The following is a 22,524-nucleotide window of genomic DNA, read 5'->3' as shown; positions in this document are numbered from 1 at the left end:
CCTGTCCGTTGATGAGAACCAACCAACCTTACCATAAATAATACAGTGGTCCTGATACCAGGACGTTCTACTCATACCAATATTACATCATTTTTGTATGAGCAAAAATGATCTAATGCAGATATAACGTCATTTGTAATCAATGTAACGGGGGAAATAGTGCTGTGATTTGCTAAACCCAGATCAGCCTTAAAACCCATGTGAGTTGAGAGGAAAGGCTTGAGTTGGTTGTTTACCAAGGATTCTGTGATTACACAAATAATACATCACCATGTCGACTGATGTTGATTCACCCCTCAAAGGAAAACACCTGAGCGGTTGAAGAGAGAAAACTGTGTGTTCTTCTTCTTTCGACGATGTGTCATCGCTCGGATGTATGAATGCGGCTTAAAGCTCCCCACCCACCCCCCTCCGCCCCCCTGTCTTTCAGCAGATCACAGACAGATTAGTCGTATGCGTGGGGCAGGGCTTTGAGCTTAGTTGGGCGGGGGGGGGGTACCCCACAGCAGGGGGGGTTTCTGATAAATCTCCACTGAACTGCACTTCAAAACAACCAGACAAAATGGACGCCACTGAGTCAGAGACGTCGTGAGTCTCTAGTTTCATCCCCGGGCTAATGCGAGGGATGCAGACGAGGCACAGATATTATGGTCGTCCTCTACGACGTCGGCCCGGGGGCCAAGTCAGGAGGGGAGTTTATGAATGTATGTTTATTAAGTTTATTAGTCGGTTTAAGTTGTGTGTTTGTGAGAGAGAGAGAGAGAGCGGGGAAAGAGATGAACTTGATGATGTGTGACAAAGGAATGTTGGGAGTCGTAAAAGGATGTTTTTTATGTCTAGATTTTGTTTCGTTCTTGTTTTGGTCTTTGTGTGTGTGTATGAGTGTGTGTGTGTGTGTGTGTGTGCGTGTGTGTGTGTGTGTGTGTGCGTGAGTGTGTGTGTGTGTGTGCTTCAGTGTGTGTGTGTATGTGCGTGAGGTCATGCACCAGGCAGTACTGTGAAGGGAGGCTGAGGAAGCTGTTTCCTGTGGTTCTTGGTAGAACGTCTGGCTCTGCATTTTCTCACTTGATCACCTTCATCCACTCTGTATCAGCATTTCACTTAAGTTCAGCCTCTCAGCTTAAATACTGGCTGACCTTGCCTTCTCTCTCTCTACCCCCCCCTCTCTCTACCTCTCTCTCTTTCCCTCGCTTTCTCCCTGTCCTCCCCTCTATCTATCTCTGTCTGCCTCTCCCCCTTGCTCAGTCTGCACATACACACACACACACGCACGCACGCACGCACGCACGCACGCACGCACGCACGCACGCACGCACGCACGCACGCACGCACGCACGCACGCACACACACACACACACACACACACACACACACACACACACACACACACACACACACACACACACACACACACACACACACTCTTAGCTCAGCAGCACGCTTGACAAAATCTCCCCTTTTGTTTTATTGCTGCTGGTTTAAATTGTTCACGAAGCAAAAAGTACAGTTAATGGGGCCCAGCTTCCCCTCCATTTCACCTGCCATCACATGCCTTTCTCAGTGTGTCACAAACAGGGAGATGGTGTGTATGTATGTACTGTATGTATATGTACTGTTATGTATGCATATGTATGTGTGTGTGTGTGGGGGGGGGGGGCATTGCTCGTATGAAAGAGCAGATCGTATGCTCTGGCTTTTGATGTGCAAATGCAAGGTGTCTGAGCTGAGGGAGGTATGTATAAACACGGTGACTGTATGCAGCCGGGACACTGAATGAGGCCGGCGTACTTTGAAGCTCGAGCTATGACAGGCATGACAGCAGAGATATCTGACTCACTGACGGGAAATATGTTGTATATCAGCCAACTATAGCGTAGAGCTGTCCTCCTTGAAGTTCTTAGACAGTAGCGCAGATCTGTCCTCCTTGAAGTTCTTAGACGGTAGGGTAGGGCTGTCCTCCTTTAAGTTCTTAGACGGTAGGGTAGAGCTGTCCTCCTTGATTTTCTTAGACGGTAGGGTAGAGCTGTCCTCCTTGAAGTTCTTAGACGGTAGGGTAGAGCTGTCCTCCTTGATTTTCTTAGACGGTAGGGTAGAGCTGTCCTCCTTGAAGTTCTTAGACGGTAGGGTAGAGCTGTCCTCCTTGAAGTTCTTAGACGGTAGGGTAGAGCTGTCCTTGAAGTTCTTAGACGGTAGGGTAGAGCTGTCCTTGAAGTTCTTAGACGGTAGGGTAGGGCTGTCCTCCTTGAAGTTTTTAGACGGTAGCGTAGAGCTGTCCTCCTTGAAGTTCTTAGACGGTAGGGTAGGGCAGTAAAAAGTAAAAAGAATAAAGACCAAACACTATACAAAATATACAATATACAAAACAAAAGATTTACGCAATGCATGTTGTTGGATATGATTTTGTTGAGAATTCCATGGCTGTCTTTAAGTGTGGAGATGACAGAGGAGAGAGTGAAACGTATCTGAATTCATATACATACTAATATACATACTTTCATTGTTCGAGCTTCCATTGAAGAAGATATTAGTGGAATTTAAATGCCTCATTTAGCTGGGGACCCCACCCCTCCTCTCAAGGACCCTGTAGGGATCCCCATACTGTACGTTCAAACATGGACAAGACAGAAACATGACTGGACATATTGGCCCATATTCACATAGCTTCCCAGAGTAGGACTTGCACTTTGAGGGGCCCTGTGAATATGGGCCGCTGTGTTTTGGACTGTGCTGTTAAGTCTGGCAAAACGAATCCACGTAAGCACTCAGGATAGGGATATGAAATGTATCATCCCACGAAGGTCATCGCATCGCTCCGGGAGATGGTTATTTCCAAACTGGGAGGAATACACAACCGCATAGTGTGTTCCAGCAGAGGCAGCACCTCACCACGCCCCGCTCAGGAACAGACATAAAAGGATTGACGTTCATTAAAAGAACGTTTCTTCGTCTGTTCTTCCCCAGACTGATACATAATAATAAGCTCTATGCTCGAGGGGGGTTGGTTTTGCGTGGGTTGCGGGGAGAGAGGGTTAAGGGGGATTTTTAGGTACTCACAAAAGGATGGCGCATGATTTTGGACGTTCTCTGTGTTCGTACGCTTTGCTTGTGCATCTGTCCTCGTGTCTGCTGGTCTGCGTCTGTCTCTGTTGGCTGCTGGTCTGCGTCTGTCTCTGTTGTCTGCTGGTCTAAGTCTGTCTCTGTTGTCTGCTGGTCTACGTCTGTCTCTGTTGTCTGCTGGTCTACGTCTGTCTCTGTTGTCTGCTGGTCTAAGTCTGTCTGTTGTCTGCTGGTCTAAGTCTGTCTCTGTTGTCTGCTGGTCTAAGTCTGTCTCTGTTGTCTGCTGGTCTAAGTCTGTCTCTGTTGTCTGCTGGTCTAAGTCTGTCTCTGTTGTCTGCTGGTCTAAGGCTGTCTCTGTTGTCTGCTGGTCTAAGGCTGTCTCTGTTGTCTGCTGGTCTAAGTCTGTCTCTGTTGTCTGCTGGTCTAAGTCTGTCTCTGTTGTCTGCTGGTCTAAATCTGTCTCTGTTGTCTGCTGGTCTAAGGCTGTCTCTGTTGTCTGCTGGTCTAAGGCTGTCTCTGTTGTCTGCTGGTCTAAGTCTGTCTCTGTTGTCTGCTGGTCTAAGTCTGTCTCTGTTGTCTGCTGGTCTAAGTCTGTCTCTGTTGTCTGCTGGTCTAAGGCTGCGGTTACACACAGGGGGTATTTTCGTTTCGTTTTCAAGGTCAGTTTTTCGCTTTCCAGAATGCAACGTAATGGCAGGCATGTTAGACATTGGTTTTGCCTCCTGAGCACAGTGATGTAGTACAATGCCAAAGCAGTAGGTGGCAGTAGGTGGCGAACATGAAGGCAATTTTCAACCAATCAGAAAAATGTAATGTGGCAACAAACCACCATCTTTAAATGCCTCTTGTTAGCCATTTAGCCAATGTAGCATTTATTTTTCAGCAAAGAAAGTGCAATAAAAGTGCAATAAACAAAACGGATACATTCACTGTGTGTTCTGCCTCTCATTTGTTGATGAGACAAAACTAACATCAACACAATTGACCACCAAGAGCGGAGTTTAGTCTCATCGTCGCCGATTTTGTTAGCTTACATGCTAACGCGATAGGGATATGCCATTATAACAGTATAGCATTGTGGCTAGCAGCTAACGTTAGCTCACGTTAGCCAGCCAGCACCAAACTGATGATATCAGGAGCTATCAGTAGCTAGATAACATTAGACAACGCATCATGTATTAAACAAAGGTGAATAGATGACTGGGCCATTTTGTTTAATGCTTGTTAAGATTGAAAGAGGAGCTCTGAGCTAACAGGGTCTGGTAGCTAACGTTAGCTCACGTTAGCCAGCTGCTCATGCAATTGTTAATGCTAGCAGAATGAATGGATGTAAACTTTATTTAACAGATTGCAGAATGGGTACAATACAATACGGCTCAATACAAACAATTGTTAAGGGAATGCAGACTGTTGTAGCTTGGACTGGGCTCCTTATAACAATAACTTGACAACACATGGTAGCTGCAGCTATTTGGGACAGCTCTGTTGTCACCAGACGTTGGTGAGGGCACGCAGATGTCGGTATCTACTGCGCATGGGCGTTGAGCAACAACGGCTCCGCGCAGATTACATGACACGTTGTCGGCGAGTTTTGGCAAGTATCCAAAACGGAAACACAATTTCAGCGTTGTCAGTAGGGCAACGTGTTATCCTGCCAAACGGCATTTCTATTTAACTAGGACAGCAAACATAATCATTCAGCAACAAAACAAAAACAAAAACCCCCTGTGTAACCATGGATTAAGTCTGTCTCTGTCAGAGAGGATTTGCTGTCAGACAGAAATACCCCTCCCCCTTTCCATCCCTCCCACCTTCTCCATCCCTCCCACCCTCTCCATCCCTCCCACCTCTCCCAGTTCTGCACAGTCCTGCTTATGCACAGCTCTCTCACTTCCTCTATCTATACTCAATGACCATTTTTCCCCTATTCACTCACCCTCCATCCCTCCTCCTCCCCCTCTCCCCCTCTCTCCCTCCCCCTGCCCTCTCAGCCTCAATCGCCCTCTCTTGCTCTCTCCCCACCTCTCATCTTCATCACCCTCACCCCCCCCCCCTCTCTCCTTCTCCTCTCTCTCTTTCTCTCTCTCCCCCCCCCTCTCTCTCTCTCTCTCTCTCTCTCTCTCTCTCTCTCTCTCTCTCTCTCTCTCTCTATCTCTCTCTCTCTATCTCTCTCTCTCTCTCTCCCTCTCTCTCTCTCTCTCTCTCTCTCTATCTCCTTGCTGCTGTGTTAGCACATTGTTGTATTTCACCCAGTAGGTATGGGGGTTTTGCGTTATTTGCCATGTTTTCAAAGTCTCTTTGGGTGTTTGCAATTTGTGGGAACTATATGTCTCTGATGTCTTGGTATAGTGGGCAGGTTGTTAAGAAGTGTAGCTCGGTTTCCACCTCCTCTTGTGTGCAGTGGGTGAACAGTCTGTCTTCTCTTGGGAGCCAGGTCTGCCTATGGCGGCCTTTCTCGATGGCTAGGCTGTGCTCGCTGAGTCTGTACCTAGTCAAGGATCTCCTTAGTTTTGGATCAGTCACAGTGCTCAGGTATTCTGCCACTGTGTACTCTGTTTAGGGCCAAATATTTTTGTTTTCTTATCTCTCTCTCTCTCTCTCTCTCTCTCCAGCTCATTCTTTCAAGCTTGTTTATTATATATATATATATCTAAATGTGTAACAATTGTTGCTGTTGTTGTTGTTGTTGTTGATGTTGTTGTGCTGATTTCTCATCAGTCTGTTAGTTTTAAGCTCCAAGCGAGACCCATCACGTCTACGATCTCCCCCCTCCTCCTCTCTGTCTCCTCCTCATTTGAAAGACACATCACATCTACATTCACCACGATGTTCTTATCTTCTCACTAATGAGGTCTGTTTGTCATCAGAACTTCACTTCACTTCACTGTTTGGCTGTTGAACTTCACTTTTCGCTTAGTATTTTTTTCTGTTCACCGATTAGGAGCAATCGCGTTTGATGATGGACCTCATTCCTTCCTCATGGGGGGGGCTGGCAGCTGAGGCCCCCCTGTAGTTGCTAAGCTAATGCAGGAGGTCTCTGTTGGCTCTTCATCCAATAAGGGGTTAATGTCTCTTTGTTACATCTTTGACCTTCCTCTTGGCTCTTCCCCTCCATACGCCTGTTAGATAATGACACAAGCATGCAGCATGTGTGTGTGTGTGTGTGTGTGCACGTGTGTGTGTGTGTGTGTGCGTGCGTGCGTACGTGTGTGTGTGTGTGTGTGCATGTTGCTGTGGTTACGGTAACGCTGACTCAGCTGGGGGAATGGAGTGAATCATACCATTGCCTAACAACACCCCCCCCCCCCCCCCCCCTCTGTCTCATCCCCTTTCCTTCTCTTTTTTTTTACTCTGAGGGAAGCGGGCAATCATCTCTTTTTATTAACAGTAAGCAGCGATAAGGCTGAGAGGGAGAGCAGAGAGTGCGGGGGTCACAGGAGAGAAGCGTTTGGTGGGATTTGACCTCAGCGGGGCAAAAAAAACTCTATAAACTACATTTATAGAAGGTCATCCATCCATAGGAATGAAGTGAATGTTTTTATTGACTGTTGGCGCCAGCATGCTTCAGTCTCGCCATACGTCGTCGTCATATATCATATCTATATATCAGTGGTTTTCAAACATTTCTTTAGGGTGCCCCATATTTTCTTCAAGCAAGAATTGATGTATCTTGCTTTTAGACTGCTAAGCTACTAGCGTATGGTGTTTTATTCAACATGTCTATTTTGCAATGTACCTTTATGGCTTTGGCTTCATGATACTGGCAGAGAATAATTTGAGGACCCATTTTAATCTTCCCCCCATGTGATATCACTTGATTCCAAGGGATTCGATCCCAGGCCAGCAGATATGTGTGGTTAGTTTAAGGTAACAGTGTGGTTAAGGTTACGGTTAGGGTTATGGTTAGTTTAAGGTAACAGTGTGGTTAAGGTTAAGGTTATGGTTAGTTTAAGGTAACAGTGTGGTTAAGGTTAAGGTTAGGGTTAGGGTTATGGTTAGTTTAAGGTAACAGTGTGGTTACGGTTAGGGTTATGGTTAGTTTAAGGTAACAGTGTGGTTAAGGTTAAGGTTAAGGTTAGGGTTAGGGTTAGTTTAAGGTAACAGTGTGGTTAAGGTTAAGGTTAAGGTTAGGGTTAGGGTTAGTTTAAGGTAACAGTGTGGTTAAGGTTAAGGTTAGGGTTAGGGTTAGTTTAAGGTAACAGTGTGGTTAAGGTTAGGGTTATGGTTAGTTTAAGGTAACATTGTGGTTAAGGTTAGGCTTTGGGGTGAAGCTATAGGAAAATTGTGTCTCAACGTTCAAACGTTTTCTGTGTAATACATACACATTGTACATTTTCATTCATATGTCAATATATTACTCATGGTTATAACATAATGTACAATATGTACCTTTTTCCTGTGGTCCATTAGTACTTTATTTACATATTCTAAGTGAGATCGGGCTGCTTACCACGACACCACCTCCGGGTACCGTATTTGGTCATATTGCCTCTGGCTGCTGCTCTTTCACTGCAAAAACAACCCAAGTCTTAACAAGTATTATATACCATGGCCTGGGTGAAGTATTATACCATGGCCTGGGTGATGTATTATACCATGGCCTGGGTGATGTATTATACCATGGCCTGGGTGAAGTGTTATACCATGGCCTGGGTGAAGTATTATACCATGGCCTGGGTGAAGTATTATACCATGGCCTGGGTGATGTATTATACCATGGCCTGGGTGAAGTATTATACCATGGCCTGGGTGAAGTATTATACCATGGCCTGGGTGATGTATTATACCATGGCCTGGGTGAAGTATTATACCATGGCCTGGGTGAAGTATTATACCATGACTGTTGTGAAGGATCAGATTAAACCGAATATGTATATTTATTTATATATATATATTTAATTGTATTTGTATATCGTTTGATATCCCCTGTATATTCCTTGTACAATATGCATTGAATATCCCCGTTTCTACTAAACAGCCCATAATAGTTTCATTCTACCATTGGACGAGAACCTGGCGCCAGGTTGCCATACCCCTAGGTCCAAGTTCAATCGTGCCGCCTAACATGTCGAGGCAACCCCCGGTTCCGCGCAGTAATATGCCGGGCGAAATACGAATGGTACTATTTGTTCATAGCGCATATATATATGGCGCTCGTAAAGTAGAACTTTCTTTTAGTCCAGTTCTTTACCCTCCAACAGAGTGACAGACGCAAAAGCCTCCCCACGATGCACGTGCGGTGTAGTAGGGCCTACTTGGCCCAGAATAGGCATTGAGATATCGTGTAGATTAATAGTTGAATGGTCATAGTTTGGCACCATACCGTCGAGTTGGACGTATTCTATTAAGCTAATAATAGTCTATTTATGTATGGTGCATCGTTCGGTTCGAGTTCTACAGTTATCAGTACCCCCATCGTTCCTGACGTTATCTGGACGCTTATCCAGGCTGGTCAGACCCCTAGTGGTGATTGCATCCGAGGAGCTCCGGGTCAAGAGCGACTGGACCTGTATATTGGATTACTCTACCCGACGACGGCGAGCCTTCCACGGCTCTTGGATTATGCTTTGTGTGCTTTGATTATTCCATGGATAAAGGCCAACACTGTCGAGTGTTGGAATTACCCCCCGGAGAGGACTCCAGGTGAGGCGACGCTCTACACGTGAGGTCGCACCACGTCTCTCCGTTGTGGACCGGCAGATACCGTTCCACAGAGGGTACAGCTGTATTCGTCTGCGGCCCGAGGTTCTGTGGGCACTGTGTCTAAGACTTTGGATTCTCCCAAGACACCGTCGGCCAGATGGGATACCGCCAGCGGCTTCTCTAACCCCCCCCTCCTACTGTCTTACAACCAGCGGGACCCCCCCCCCCCCTTAGTGTATCCAGCTATAATCATTTAAGTACCATCGCTATCGTTTCCTAAATATTCCAGGTTGTATACTTACTCCCTGCGCAACCAGAGATTGGACATTCAATGTTGATTTACCTACGAATACTCATTTGCCATAAAAGTGCATATTCAATATTTCAAATCATAAATGTAATTAAGTGAATGTTGTATACACCTTTTGCTGTATTAAATATTCGATTTGGTACATTTGTGTTGGTTCGTTTCATCAGGTGGGAAAGTGTTCATCATACTTATATCTTGTACTGGGTGGCCAGAAGTTAAAGTACATGAGGTAGTGGTATTAAATATCATATCTAACAATACAGTCAGGGAATTGTACCCCTCAGCTACAATTGGTCCTTCGAGCCGGAGGGTAACTAGTGTAATATTAATATAGTGTTATTAATATCGAAATGGCCTATGATGAACACTCCACGAAACGATCCTCCTAACCTAGAACGCCCGCGGCGCAGACGACAGACACCTCAGTACTTAGAGGCTTACACTGTCAGTCAACTACCTAGCCTTCGACAAACGGTAAACGTGGTAAAAGTAGAAAGTAAAATTATGTCTGACCTTAACGACCAGGTTTCCCCGACCACAGAGGCCCTAGTAGGTCCTAATGTAACTGACCAAGCCCACGGTGGGGACCAGGAGGGAATTGACATGCCTTTACCCCCCGCCACTACTAAAGAAGTAGTCCCCGACACGCCCCGGGAGGAAGACAACCCTACAGAGAGAGAACTCTGCACGGAAGAAGAAGAGGAGAGCGCCGAGGAACTAGAGCTCCAGGACTCCCCAACGAGTACCCCCAGGAGCGGTTCACGCAGGAGCGGCTCACCTCCACTACCGCCTTCCCCCAGCGAAGCGGAGAGGATACTACAACAGGCGTTCCTCGTCAGCCTGACAGCCTCTACCGAACGCGATCGGCTCCAAGCACAGACGCTTAGCGAGCGCGAACGTCTCCAAGCCCAGGCGACCAGCGAGCGCGAACACCTCCAAGCACAGCAACGGAGCGAAGAACAGCGCACAAGTCTGGAGATGAGACGCTTCCAGATGGAAGAGAATATGGCAAGAGACCGGGCCGACGCCCAGCGCGCCGCTGCCGGTGCCCAAAGAGAAACAGAGCGCGCCGCCGCCGACGCCCAGCGCGCCGCTGCCGGTGCCCAAAGAGACGCAGAGCGCGACAGACTACAAGCGCAACTAATAGAGCAGCTGATCAAAAGGACAACTCCCTCTCCCTCCGCCAGGGGCTCAAGGAACTCGTCGAGACAGCAGTCAAGAGCAGCGTCACCGCAACGAGCAAGCGACCCTGAACTTGACCAACAGACCGAGTCTAGACCCCCCGCAGACCCCCTTCCCATACCGGTCCAAGCGAGACCCAGCTACAAGGAAGGAGCGGCCTACACTGCGGAGAAGCTAAATAAACGATTACAAGATCTGGAAGATTTGATAGAAGAAGAAGAGGGAGAAGAGGAGAACCAAGCCCGACGACAGCACAGTACTCCACCGGACCAGGAGGTCCCATACAGTCCAGGCTATACCCCCGCGGCGCTGCGCTACAGACCCCCGACTCTATTTACGGGTGAGCACGACGCACGACCAGCCCCGAGGAACAGTACCTGGACCAGCGGGCCATGGTACCCTGCCAGTACCAGCCCACAGCGAGGCGCAAGAGGGGACTCGCCCAGGAGGTCTCTCCCCCAACGCTCGCCGATGTATCCGCCATCCACGGCGTCATACAACGCCACGCCGTCATTCCCAGACTTCGCCTATGAGAGTCGAGCACAGTACACGGAGCTCCGGATGTGTTTAGAGACAATGATGGTGGATGTCGCTGATGAACGCCACAAGTATGCAATATTATTGAAGCACCTGAAAGTACCGCGAGCGCACAATATAGCGCTAGCCTATGCTACCTCCTCTACCCCATACACAGCGGCCCTTGCAGCGCTGGATCAAAGATATGGACGTATATGGGATTACGTAATCCAGGAGATAAGGCATATTGACCGCCTACCCCCAGCCACAGACAATCGCTCACTAGACGACCTGTCAATCAAAGTGCAGTCCCTGGTGGGGATGCTGGGAGCTCAACGGGAGAAGGGCAGGCATGAGCTGTACGCCAACTCTAACGTTGAGAGGATTTTGGAGAAGCTGCCACCCGCAAGACAGGAGCGCTTTCGGCGGCAGAGGGACTACCGAGATCCCGACGGCCCCGAGCCATCCCTCCTTGATCTGGCCGACTTCCTGGCGAGAGAGGTCAGCAGCTTACGACTGGACACCTTCGGGCGGAGCACGCCAAGCTCCAGAGAGGGACCCAGGAGAATAAGTGATGGAAGAAGATCGGTGACTGTCATGCACCAATCAGAGTCAGTACCGAGCAGTAAGAGTCACAGCACCCCCTTGAGAAAGGAGAAGTGGAAGATAGCGTGTCCCTACTGTGAGAAAGAACACTGGCTGTCACAATGTGACTCATTCACAAAGATGAATGCAGAAGAAGTGAGCCAATGGATAAAGTCCAACCGGCGCTGTTATCGATGTGCGCGGCCCCACATGGCAGCCGAATGCCGCCTAAAGAAAAGGTGCAGCCGGTGCGATGGAGCCCATCTAGATATACTACACGATAGTAACGGAAGACGGCCTATACCTGCACCACGGAGCGGCACCAAGGCAAGTGTCATGTACATTGACCCCGCCAGCAGCAACGGAGCTCAAGTGCTCTTAAAGGTAGTCCGTGTGACATTGAGCTACCAGGATAAAGTCATGGACACTTACGCCGTCCTTGATGACGGGTCAGAGAAGACCCTTCTGCTCGCCTCCGCTGCGACTCAACTGGGACTGCGGGGGAGCAAGAACGAAATGACGATTCGGACAATAAGAAGAGATTTAAAGACGATAAAGGGCGAGAATGTCTCCTTCACTATCGCAGCCAACGGGCAGCCAGAGCGATGGTACAAGATCACAAATGCTTTCACCAGCCAAGAAATAGGACTCTCGCAGTACACCTACCCTGTCACCAAGTTGATGGATAAATATGTGCACCTGCGCCAATTACCTATCCCGCTCATAGACGGCGCTACCCCGACCCTGTTGATAGGCTCCGACCATGCAGAACTCATAGTCCCGATTGACCGGGTCCATACAGGCCCCCGAGGCTGTCCTGCAGCAGTCGAGACCCGCCTAGGATGGACATTACAAGGCCCCCTCGCTAAATCTCTCAACCGAACCGCAGCCACTAGCTGCTTCCACTCCAGAACGACAGAAGAAGACACCACTCTCCTGCAGCATGTCGAGAGGCTATGGACCCTAGAGACAATGCCCTTTAAGAACGAAAAGAAAGACATTCGCTCTAAAGAAGACATTTACGCCATCCACCTACTCGAGCAGGGGACAAAGAGAGTCACAGTCGGCGGAGTGATGAGATACGCAACTCCACTCCTGAGGCGAGAGGGAATGCCCCCCTTTCACGCAAAGAAAGACGCCACGGAGCGCTATCTACTGAACACAGAGCGGCGCCTAGCCAAAGACCCCGCTCAACAGAGTGTGTACCGAGCTGAGATTGAGAAGCTAATCACAGCGGGACACGTAACAAAGATTGACATTAAAGAGGCCGATCAGACGACCGAATCATGGTACGTGCCGCATCACAAGGTCCATCACAATGGCAAGGATCGCATTGTGTTTAACTGCAGCTACCAGATCGGATCCCAAAATCTGAATAAAGAGCTCTTGCCCGGCCCCACACTCGGCCCCTCCCTACTAGGCGTGCTACTGCGCTTCCGCCAGGACAAGGTGGCTATAAGCGGGGATATCAAAGGGATGTTCTTGCAAGTGAGACTAGTAGAGGAGGACAAGCCTCTGCTACGGTTCCTATGGAGAGAGAAGATCGGAGATGAGAACCCATCCATCTACCAGTGGGAAGTACTCCCCTTCGGAACCACATGCAGCCCGTGCTGTGCTACATTTGCACTACAGAAACACGTCACAGAGGACCCAGCAGCAGATGAAGAGGTCCAACACAGTGTGAAGAACAGTTTCTACGTAGACAACTGTCTACAAAGCGTCTCGACTCAAGAAGAAGCCGAGGCTCTCCTAATCAAGTTACGCGCCTCCCTAATCAAAGGAGGCTTTGATCTCAGGCAGTGGGCCAGCAGTGACCCGCACGTATTGCGCAGCCTCTCCTCCGCAGACAAGGCTGCCAGCAGCGAGACCTGGATGGCGACAAACCCAGGAGAAGCCCAAGAAATGACACTAGGATTAGTCTGGCGCTTCAAAACAGACTCGCTCCACTATAGACACAAACCCTTGGCTCCAGAGCAAGGAAGGTCGGCGGCGATACCGACCACCAGACGGAGTGTGTACAGAACTCGCCAGACAATATGACCCGCTGGGATGTATTCTACCTTACACCACCAGGGCAAAGATGATTGTACGAGCACTATGGGACAAGGACCAGGGCTGGGACGACCCAATACCCGCACACCTTGCCTCAACATGGAGAGAGTGGGAGACGGAACTCCGCTCACTCCCAGGTGTCAATATACGCCGCAGCTACTTCCCATCCACAGTGAGGCCAGAGACATGCGAGATTGAGCTACACGTCTTCAGCGATGCCTCCGAAGTAGCCTACGGATCGGTTGCTTATTTGCGTGCCCAAGAGATGGGAGGAGAGATACACACTGCTTTCATCCTGGCCCGCTCAAGAATAGCCCCACGTAAGCAACAATCTATCCCACGTCTAGAGCTCTGCGCAGCCCTCGCAGGAGCGCATCTAGCCACGTTAATCCAACGTGAACTCACCATTCCGGTGCATAGAACAATCTTGTGGTCAGATTCCACGACAGTACTCACATGGATTAAGTCTGATTCATGCAGATACAAAGTCTTCGTGGGAGTCAGAGTCACCGAGATTCAAGAATTAACAGAAGAAGCAAGCTGGAGGTATGTGGATACCAAACACAACCCAGCTGACGTCATCACCCGGGGAATGTCCCTGGATGACCTAACCCGTCGCAACATCTACAGTGACGGACCAGCATTCCTCCAGCTCCCGGAAGGAGATTGGCCTACGCCCACCCCGAGGGAAGCAAGTAGAGAGGAGGCTGAGAACAAGAAGCCTATGTTCTGTGGACTGAGCACTGTCGCCTCCACAGACCCGAATATAGATGACTGCATTACCCTAGAGAGTGCGCAACAAAGAACATTCCTGCGGCACCACCCAGAGATTCAGTCCACCACTGACATGTCAGCAGCTGACTACGAAGAAGCAGAACTTCTTCTACTACAACGAGCCCAGAGAGACTCGTTCCCCGATGAGCTAGACTGTCTACAGGGAGGAAACCCCATCCCATCAGACAGCAGACTGATTCACCTGGCACCAGAGAGTGACGCACATAATCTCATCAGAGTGGGTGGTCGCCTGCGCAGAGCCCCCGATCTACCAGATGACATTAAGCACCCGATCGTCTTGAACAGCCGACACAAGGTCACAGAGCTGATCATAAAGAAATACGACGAGGATGTGCACCACGCAGGAGCAGAGAGAGTCTTCGCGGAGATCAGACGTCGTTATTGGATATTGCAAGGGAGAGAAGCAGTACGGCGCTTCCAGCGAACCTGTCTAGACTGCCGTAAGTGGCGCGCGCAGCCCAGCATACCACGGATGGCTGACCTACCCCCCTGTCGCCTCCGAATCGGCGACAAGCCATTCCACTCCACAGGCATGGACTGTTTTGGCCCGTTGTATATAAAGAGAGGAAGAGGCACCGAGAAGCGGTGGGGTATTGTATTCAAATGCATGACCACCAGAGCGATACATATCGAGCTCCTTCCGACCATGAGCACAGACTCATTCCTTATGGCCTTCCGGAGATTCATATCACGGAAAGGACAACCGTCTACATTGTTGTCTGATCACGGGACCAACTTCCTTGAGCAGGTCCTAAATTATTATTATTATTATTATAAAGGCGGAGAAAGAGAGCTGAGAGAGAGCTTCCAAGCTATGGGCCCAGAACTTAAGACCCACCTCGCTCCAGCCCAGGTTGACTTCCAGTTTAATCCCCCGAACGCACCCCACTTCGGTGGAACCTGGGAACGAGAAGTACGTTCTATAAAGACAGCCCTGTATGCCGTACTCGGAGCCCAGACTGTGGCAGAGGAAGTCCTAATGACAGTCCTCACGGAGATCGAGGGAGTATTGAACTCAAAGCCCCTCGGTTACGTCTCCAGTGATGTAGCAGATGTCGACCCAGTCACCCCCAACACACTCCTAATGGGGCGGCTGGACCCCGCGCTACCCCAGACAATGTACAGGCCCGAAGAAGCGAACGGCCGAAGAATGTGGAGGTACAGCCAAGTACTAGCTGACAAGTTTTGGAGCAGCTTCCTACTTCACTACCTACCGTCTCTACAGACCCGCCAGAAGTGGGTAAAAGAGAGAGACAATTTGACAGAAGGAACAGTCGTCATGATAGTTGACCAGTCACTCCCCAGAGCTGTGTGGCCGGCTGGCCGCGTAAGCAAGGTGATCACCGGTGCCGATGGCAAGGTCCGAGCAGCTGAAGTACTCGTCCAAGGGCGCACCTACACACAGCCCGTGGCAAGGCTCATAGAACTGCCCCGACTCCCAGATACTATCGATGATGACCATGACCCTATGACTTTGTGAGTTGACTGACCCTTACAGCGGACCTTGAGTGGAAGACAGTGCGGTTAATCTGTCTCTGCTTAGCTAATTAGGTGGGACTAATTAGGGGGCGGCTGTTGTGAAGGATCAGATTAAACCGAATATGTATATTTATTTATATATATATATTTAATTGTATTTGTATATCGTTTGATATCCCCTGTATATTCCTTGTACAATATGCATTGAATATCCCCGTTTCTACTAAACAGCCCATAATAGTTTCATTCTACCATTGGACGAGAACCTGGCGCCAGGTTGCCATACCCCTAGGTCCAAGTTCAATCGTGCCGCCTAACATGTCGAGGCAACCCCCGGTTCCGCGCAGTAATATGCCGGGCGAAATACGAATGGTACTATTTGTTCATAGCGCATATATATATGGCGCTCGTAAAGTAGAACTTTCTTTTAGTCCAGTTCTTTACCCTCCAACAGAGTGACAGACGCAAAAGCCTCCCCACGATGCACGTGCGGTGTAGTAGGGCCTACTTGGCCCAGAATAGGCATTGAGATATCGTGTAGATTAATAGTTGAATGGTCATAGTTTGGCACCATACCGTCGAGTTGGACGTATTCTATTAAGCTAATAATAGTCTATTTATGTATGGTGCATCGTTCGGTTCGAGTTCTACAGTTATCAGTACCCCCATCGTTCCTGACGTTATCTGGACGCTTATCCAGGCTGGTCAGACCCCTAGTGGTGATTGCATCCGAGGAGCTCCGGGTCAAGAGCGACTGGACCTGTATATTGGATTACTCTACCCGACGACGGCGAGCCTTCCACGGCTCTTGGATTATGCTTTGTGTGCTTTGATTATTCCATGGATAAAGGCCAACACTGTCGAGTGTTGGAATTACCCCCCGGAGAGGACTCCAGGTGAGGCGACGCTCTACACGTGAGGTCGCACCACGTCTCTCCGTTGTGGACCGGCAGATACCGTTCCACAGAGGGTCCAGCTGTATTCGTCTGCGGCCCGAGGTTCTGTGGGCACTGTGTCTAAGACTTTGGATTCTCCCAAGACACCGTCGGCCAGATGGGATACCGCCAGCGGCTTCTCTAACCCCCCCTTCCTACTGTCTTACAACCAGCGGGACCCCCCCCCCCCCCCCTTAGTGTATCCAGCTATAATCATTTAAGTACCATCGCTATCGTTTCCTAAATATTCCAGGTTGTATACTTACTCCCTGCGCAACCAGAGATTGGACATTCAATGTTGATTTACCTACGAATACTCATTTGCCATAAAAGTGCATATTCAATATTTCAAATCATAAATGTAATTAAGTGAATGTTGTATACACCTTTTGCTGTATTAAATATTCGATTTGGTACATTTGTGTTGGTTCGTTTCATCAGGTGGGAAAGTGTTCATCATACTTATATCTTGTACTGGGTGGCCAGAAGTTAAAGTACATGAGGTAGTGGTATTAAATATCATATCTAACAATACAGTCAGGGAATTGTACCCCTCAGCTACAATGACCATTACAACCAAACCTTCTGATCACCGTTCTAAATTAATGCACATTGTGTGGCCTCGCTACATAATATCCTGCAACCTAATGTTATGCTAGCAGGCAAGTCAAGTCAAGTCAAGAGTTTTATTTGTCACGGCATACAAGTATACAATGAAATGCGGGTGGTCTTGCCCGCGACGATGTGCAATACAGTGGTACAACATATAATAGAATCCAATAAAAAAACAACATTGTGCAATAAACAGGTAACAGGTAACATGGTGTGACATCTCGGTATCTGTACATAGTTATTTACAGAGCATATAGGACATGCTAGGTAGCTTTAGTAGTGCAATACACTGTTCCTGTTGTTATACTAATTTAAAGTGGCCTTTCCTCTTGGCCATAAGTGTGCGTGTGTGCGGCATGAGTGTGTGCCCGCATTACTGTTACTAGCGTTTGCCCAAGGAATAAATGCTCCTTATTCATTTATTTATTTATTTATTTTCAGTTTTGGCCTCCGGCCATGGTATAAAAGGGATAAGGCCCTTCGAGCTGTACATTAATCGCATCGGCGACCCAACAATTGCATGTGTGTGTGTATTATTATCATATTTTAATAATTAATGGACTCGGCGGAGGCAACCCTCGACCATTAAATATGTTTTTCTTTTTTGATCTACTTTCTCTCCCCATTTTTCTATTTTTCTCCCGTCCCCAATTTCGTATCGTCCAATTCTACCCTCCCCTGTCTCGAACGTTGTTAGGCCATGCCTCCCACAAGCCGGCTGCAATGTGGACGAAGCCTTGCATCACGTGTCCCCTCCGGTACTCGAGGAGGCAGCCGTCGCATCTTTTCACCTGCACAGTGCGATCTCTCAGCGGCGAGGGTCTGCGTGGGAGGGACACGCCGCCCTCGTCGCTTCCTGATTCTACTGCGCAGGCGCACCAACCGACCTGTAGGAGTCGCTGTCCACAACGTCCGATCCCCACCCACCAGCTTCCCACCCCCTAATACTGCCAATTGTATTAGTATGAACGACCAGCCAAGGTGGTAGCAACGCCGAGAGCTGGGCTCGAACCCAGCATCTCCTGCATTGGTGGCGAGCGCCTTGCCCACTGCGCCACCTAGCCGCTAAAATATGTTGATGTAACGTCACGGTGACCAATTGCAGCCACTCTTATTGTCTGGGACCAAATACGGCCACGCCCCACTCCCAGCAAAAAGTGGGAATCTCTAGAATGGGTTTGGGGCGGCGCTGTATACGGAAGTAGCTCTCAAGGTGACGATTAGACAACACTTTTTTGTTGTCAGTAGATGGCAGCATTGGTTTAAAATTAAAGGCTGAAAATGTTGAGAACTACAACACTGCATTTCCCAAGAGCGTTAGCACAGGTCGCAGGTCACTGGGATGGGTCTATATTCTCCGACGTGATCTGAACAGCGTTAAACTATTACTGCAACCTCGGTATAGCGACCGCGAATGGCCAACTAATTATCTTAACAAAAGTGCGCTGGTAGCATTACATATGTTGTCTAAAGGGGGACATATGGTACAATTTAAGATTCTAATGATAATCGGCATATAAAGGACAAGATAAAGCATCGTTAATTTGTAAGAATCATCAATGAAAACGGCGCAGGGTGCTATTGTTATGAAAATGTGATAGAATCCTATAAAAATGTGGACGCACTTGGCCTACGTTCCGTTACAGCTCGCAGGACATTATCCCTTACTTATATGTACTGTACGTTTGGGGTAGGACCCATGTTTTTAATTTCAAACCTTTATTTAAACTCACGTTGAGCGTACATACGGAAATAAGCCAAGAAAAAGCATATAAAATCAAACAAGACGCGGCAAAGAGCAAGGATAACAAATCAGAGATCAAGGTTTTAAACTCTGCAACAGAGGGGAGAATCTCAAGCTTTTAGGACTGTTGGAGTTCAGTGACATGAGCTAGAGGCATCATAGCAACATGCTGATCCACCCTGTTCAGAGCACACTCTGGGGCCCTCAACCCTTTCACTGCCACACTACAGAAGGATCACCCTGTTACGGCAGCGAGCAGGAGCGCTCGCTTGAGATCCACAGGGACGTCCGGGCGGGCGGTGTGTCGAGAGACAGCGTAGGCTGCCAGCGGATGGTCCTGGGCACAGGGAGAACAGAGGTTAGAGCAAGGCAGGCAATTTAGACAGCAGCAAGGTTGGGTACATCCTCGTACCTAGGTAGGTATGATAACACTCGGACGATGAGTGGCAGGATCCGTAGAGTAGAAATCGGGGTTGGTGATGAGCGGACGACTCTCAGCTCGCGCCGATTGCTGCCAGGTGACAGCGTGTGAACACTGGGGTAGGAAGCTGCCCATATAAGGGCGTGGAAGCAGGGGGAGCGAGAGAGGCTCTGGCCGTGATTGTGACAAACCCTTTACTACCACACTACAGACGGTTTACCACACTACAGTAGTGTGGTAGTGAAAGGGTTAACCTGCTGTCATGTGGCAGTGAAAGGGTTAACCTTTCTGTGTTGTCGCTGTGAAAGGGTTAACCTTCTGTAGTGTGGTAGTGAAAGGGTTAAGGACCAGCCAGTCACTAGAACGTGTTCCATACGTTCCTCCATTCCATTCCGATGATGATGTAGTTTAAGGAGCTTACCGATAAGGGCCTTACAAATTTACATATTCAAAAGGAAATGTGCAGGACGAAGGGGGCAGATGAAGAGAAAACCCAACACTGGGTAATTAATGTCAGAGCAGCGTCAGAGAAGGTTAACGGGATGGCTGACTAAGCGAAAAACTACAGTACAACAGAAAAGTGCAAACGAACTGGAACTAGGAGCAGGAACAAACAGGTCCGACACTAACTAACTGGGGCATACAATATAAATACAGCAGGAAGTGATACTGATTACACATAGGAAACAGCTGGGGGTGATGAGCGGTGACCGACAGCTGGTGACGAACAGAGCACGCGATGAATGAATGAATTTTGTTTGTATAGCGCTTTTCCAAACAAAGTTACAAAGTGCTTTACAGACATGTTAAAAACAGCAAACAGAAAACATCAGCAAAGGGAACCGCTCTAACTGGTCTCTAACTACACACCCTCAAGACCCCTACGCTCTGCATCTTCTGGCTGCCTCAGACCTACTCCTATCCAATCTCCGGGAGGGTCATCAAAGAGAAGTCGCCTATTCTCAGTCCTTGCCCCACAATGGTGGAATGAACTACCCACCCCAGTTAGGACAGCCGAAACACGTCCAATATTTCGCCGTCGACTAAAGACGCACTTCTTCAACCATTATCTGAATAAAAAAATTTAAATTAAATAAATAAAATCTAACCCTAACTAACTGTACTGTCATGCACTTGTCCTAATAAACTAACCTACACTGTAACACGCAACACTTTGATGAATATTGTTAGTAAGCTGATAGAGTTGTGCCCTTCCTGATGGCTTGTCGTACAGAACATGTAAGTCGCTTTGGATAAAAGCGTCAGCTAAATTACTAAATGTAAATGTATATCAGCAAAGGTGTATTTATTTTAAAGAAAATAAAACAAGAGAAAAAGAGACAAAAAAACATTTCAAACAGTATTTGTAGTCAAATTGATAAAACAGTTTAAGCAATCAGAGCTGACCTAAACCCATAACCTTAGGAAAAACATTTTATATACAGATGTGTGTATGTGTGACAGTGACTTAAAAGAGGACACTGACTCTGCTAGCCTAAGATCCAAGGGCAAGGCGTTCCAGTCCCAGAACATGGGTTCCCGGTCCGCAAAAGTAGTTTTGTAAGGAACCCACTGGGCCCTCATTCATCAACGTGGACTTTGACCTTGACCTACTTCCACACGTAAGCACGGAATTTAGAACTAGCGCACGCACAGGGAAGTCGGCATTCATCACACGTGCGTAAGCAGGCTCTACGCACCCCTGTCATGATGAATCCCACCTTGGCCCTGCGCCGCAGCTCGTGCACGCTTTCACGTATTTGCATACCAAAACCGCCCCGACCAACCAAATATGGTCAGGCCCTCCCCTTCAAATACCATGAGGGAATCCCTGTGCGTGGAATGTTGGAGGATGGCAAAGCGAACGAAAAAGAGAAACTACACAGACACCGAGGTGGAGGTCCTCGTAACGGAGGTGGATAAATAAAAGGCGGATTTGTAAACGGTGATGTCAGATATCAACGGCTCCCTAAGACCATTGCTGCAATTCTGCCTGGACAGCTCAAAATACTAATAAAGACCGTTCGTTGACCACTGTTTGGCGTTGGTTGTGTTGTGTGTCATTATAACCGTGCTGTACAATATGAATGCCTTTATTAGTTGTGTTCGATTGGCTATATGATTTTTAGAGGCATCTATTTTGTTGTCGGCTAATAAAGACCGCGCTGGAATATGACTGCCTTTTCCCGTGTTGTTTGATTAATACCCACGGATTAAAGTTCTCCTCAATTCTATTCCAAATCGCGATGGATCTCCCGTCAATTTTCTACCTGCTGCATGATTTCTAGAGGCATACTACTACAATCTATTTTGATGTCAGTATTGGGTAGCCTATATAAACAATATAATACGAGAGCATATACAAGAACAATGAATCTCACTGCATGTATGATGTATCCTGCCTTTCAATACATGAACTTGAATTCCATCATATAGTCTGTCCACTATCTGCATGGTGTCATTGCAATGCGTTTTCTATTCTTTCTTGTACAGTAAAAAGGGGGAAGAACACTATATTCATGACTTATTCTGCTTACAGCTTCGAAATTCCACTTGTTTCGTTTAACGTAAAGCCTTTTAAATATAATCAAAACGTTCCCGTGTTTCGGCGGTCTGTGCGCAAAATAATAACGAGTTGAGCTTTATGATTTATGATGAATTGAAAATGGGGGACCCTGATGTAAACAGGACGAAAGTTGGTCTGCATCCCCAATTAACAATTGTATGTACTGAGCTGTACTGTACTGTACCCATTCTGCAATCTGTTAATAAACTTTTCAATCAATCAATCAATCAAGCTACGCGGAGCGCAGTCAGTCAGTAGCCTACACCCCGTATATTCCGATAACGCTATATAAACCATGAATGAATGAATGAATGAGAACTTTATTAACAGATTGCAGAATGGGTACAGTACAGTACAGCTCAATACATACAATTGTTAAGGGGATGCAGACCAGAGAAAGACTTTCGTCTTGTTTACATCAGGGTCCCCCATTTTCAATTCATCGTAACATATATGACATGCTGCATTCATTCTGAGAGAAAGATCTATTATTCCAAATGCTATTTATAGGGTTTTGACCATAATTACACTACTGTTGCTATTTTACAATGAACTATAATGAACTACGGTTCATAGAACATCCAGTGTTATTATGCACAGAAGCTCATTTCCTTGTTGTAATAATAT

At 47.8% G+C, this 22,524-nt stretch overlaps 1 protein-coding gene across 1 annotated transcript in view; it reads left to right on the top strand.

The window, feature by feature from the left end:
• Positions 1 to 647: 647 nt before the first annotated feature.
• The window catches only part of slc22a23 (solute carrier family 22 member 23), a gene marked incomplete at both ends in the record, with an annotated part of 85,913 nt that continues 64,036 nt past the window's right edge, over positions 648 to 22,524 (top strand). The window contains 1 exon segment of the mRNA XM_084308369.1: positions 648 to 682. Coding sequence (XP_084164495.1) covers positions 648 to 682 — 35 coding nt within the window.

Source organism: Notolepis coatsorum (genome assembly GCF_963971535.1).
Source record: "Notolepis coatsorum genome assembly, chromosome: 2".
NCBI classification, from domain to species: Eukaryota; Metazoa; Chordata; class Actinopteri; order Aulopiformes; family Paralepididae; genus Notolepis; species Notolepis coatsorum.
The sequence above is the reverse complement of the archived record's forward strand: the minus strand, read 5'-3'. Positions and strand labels throughout refer to the sequence as shown.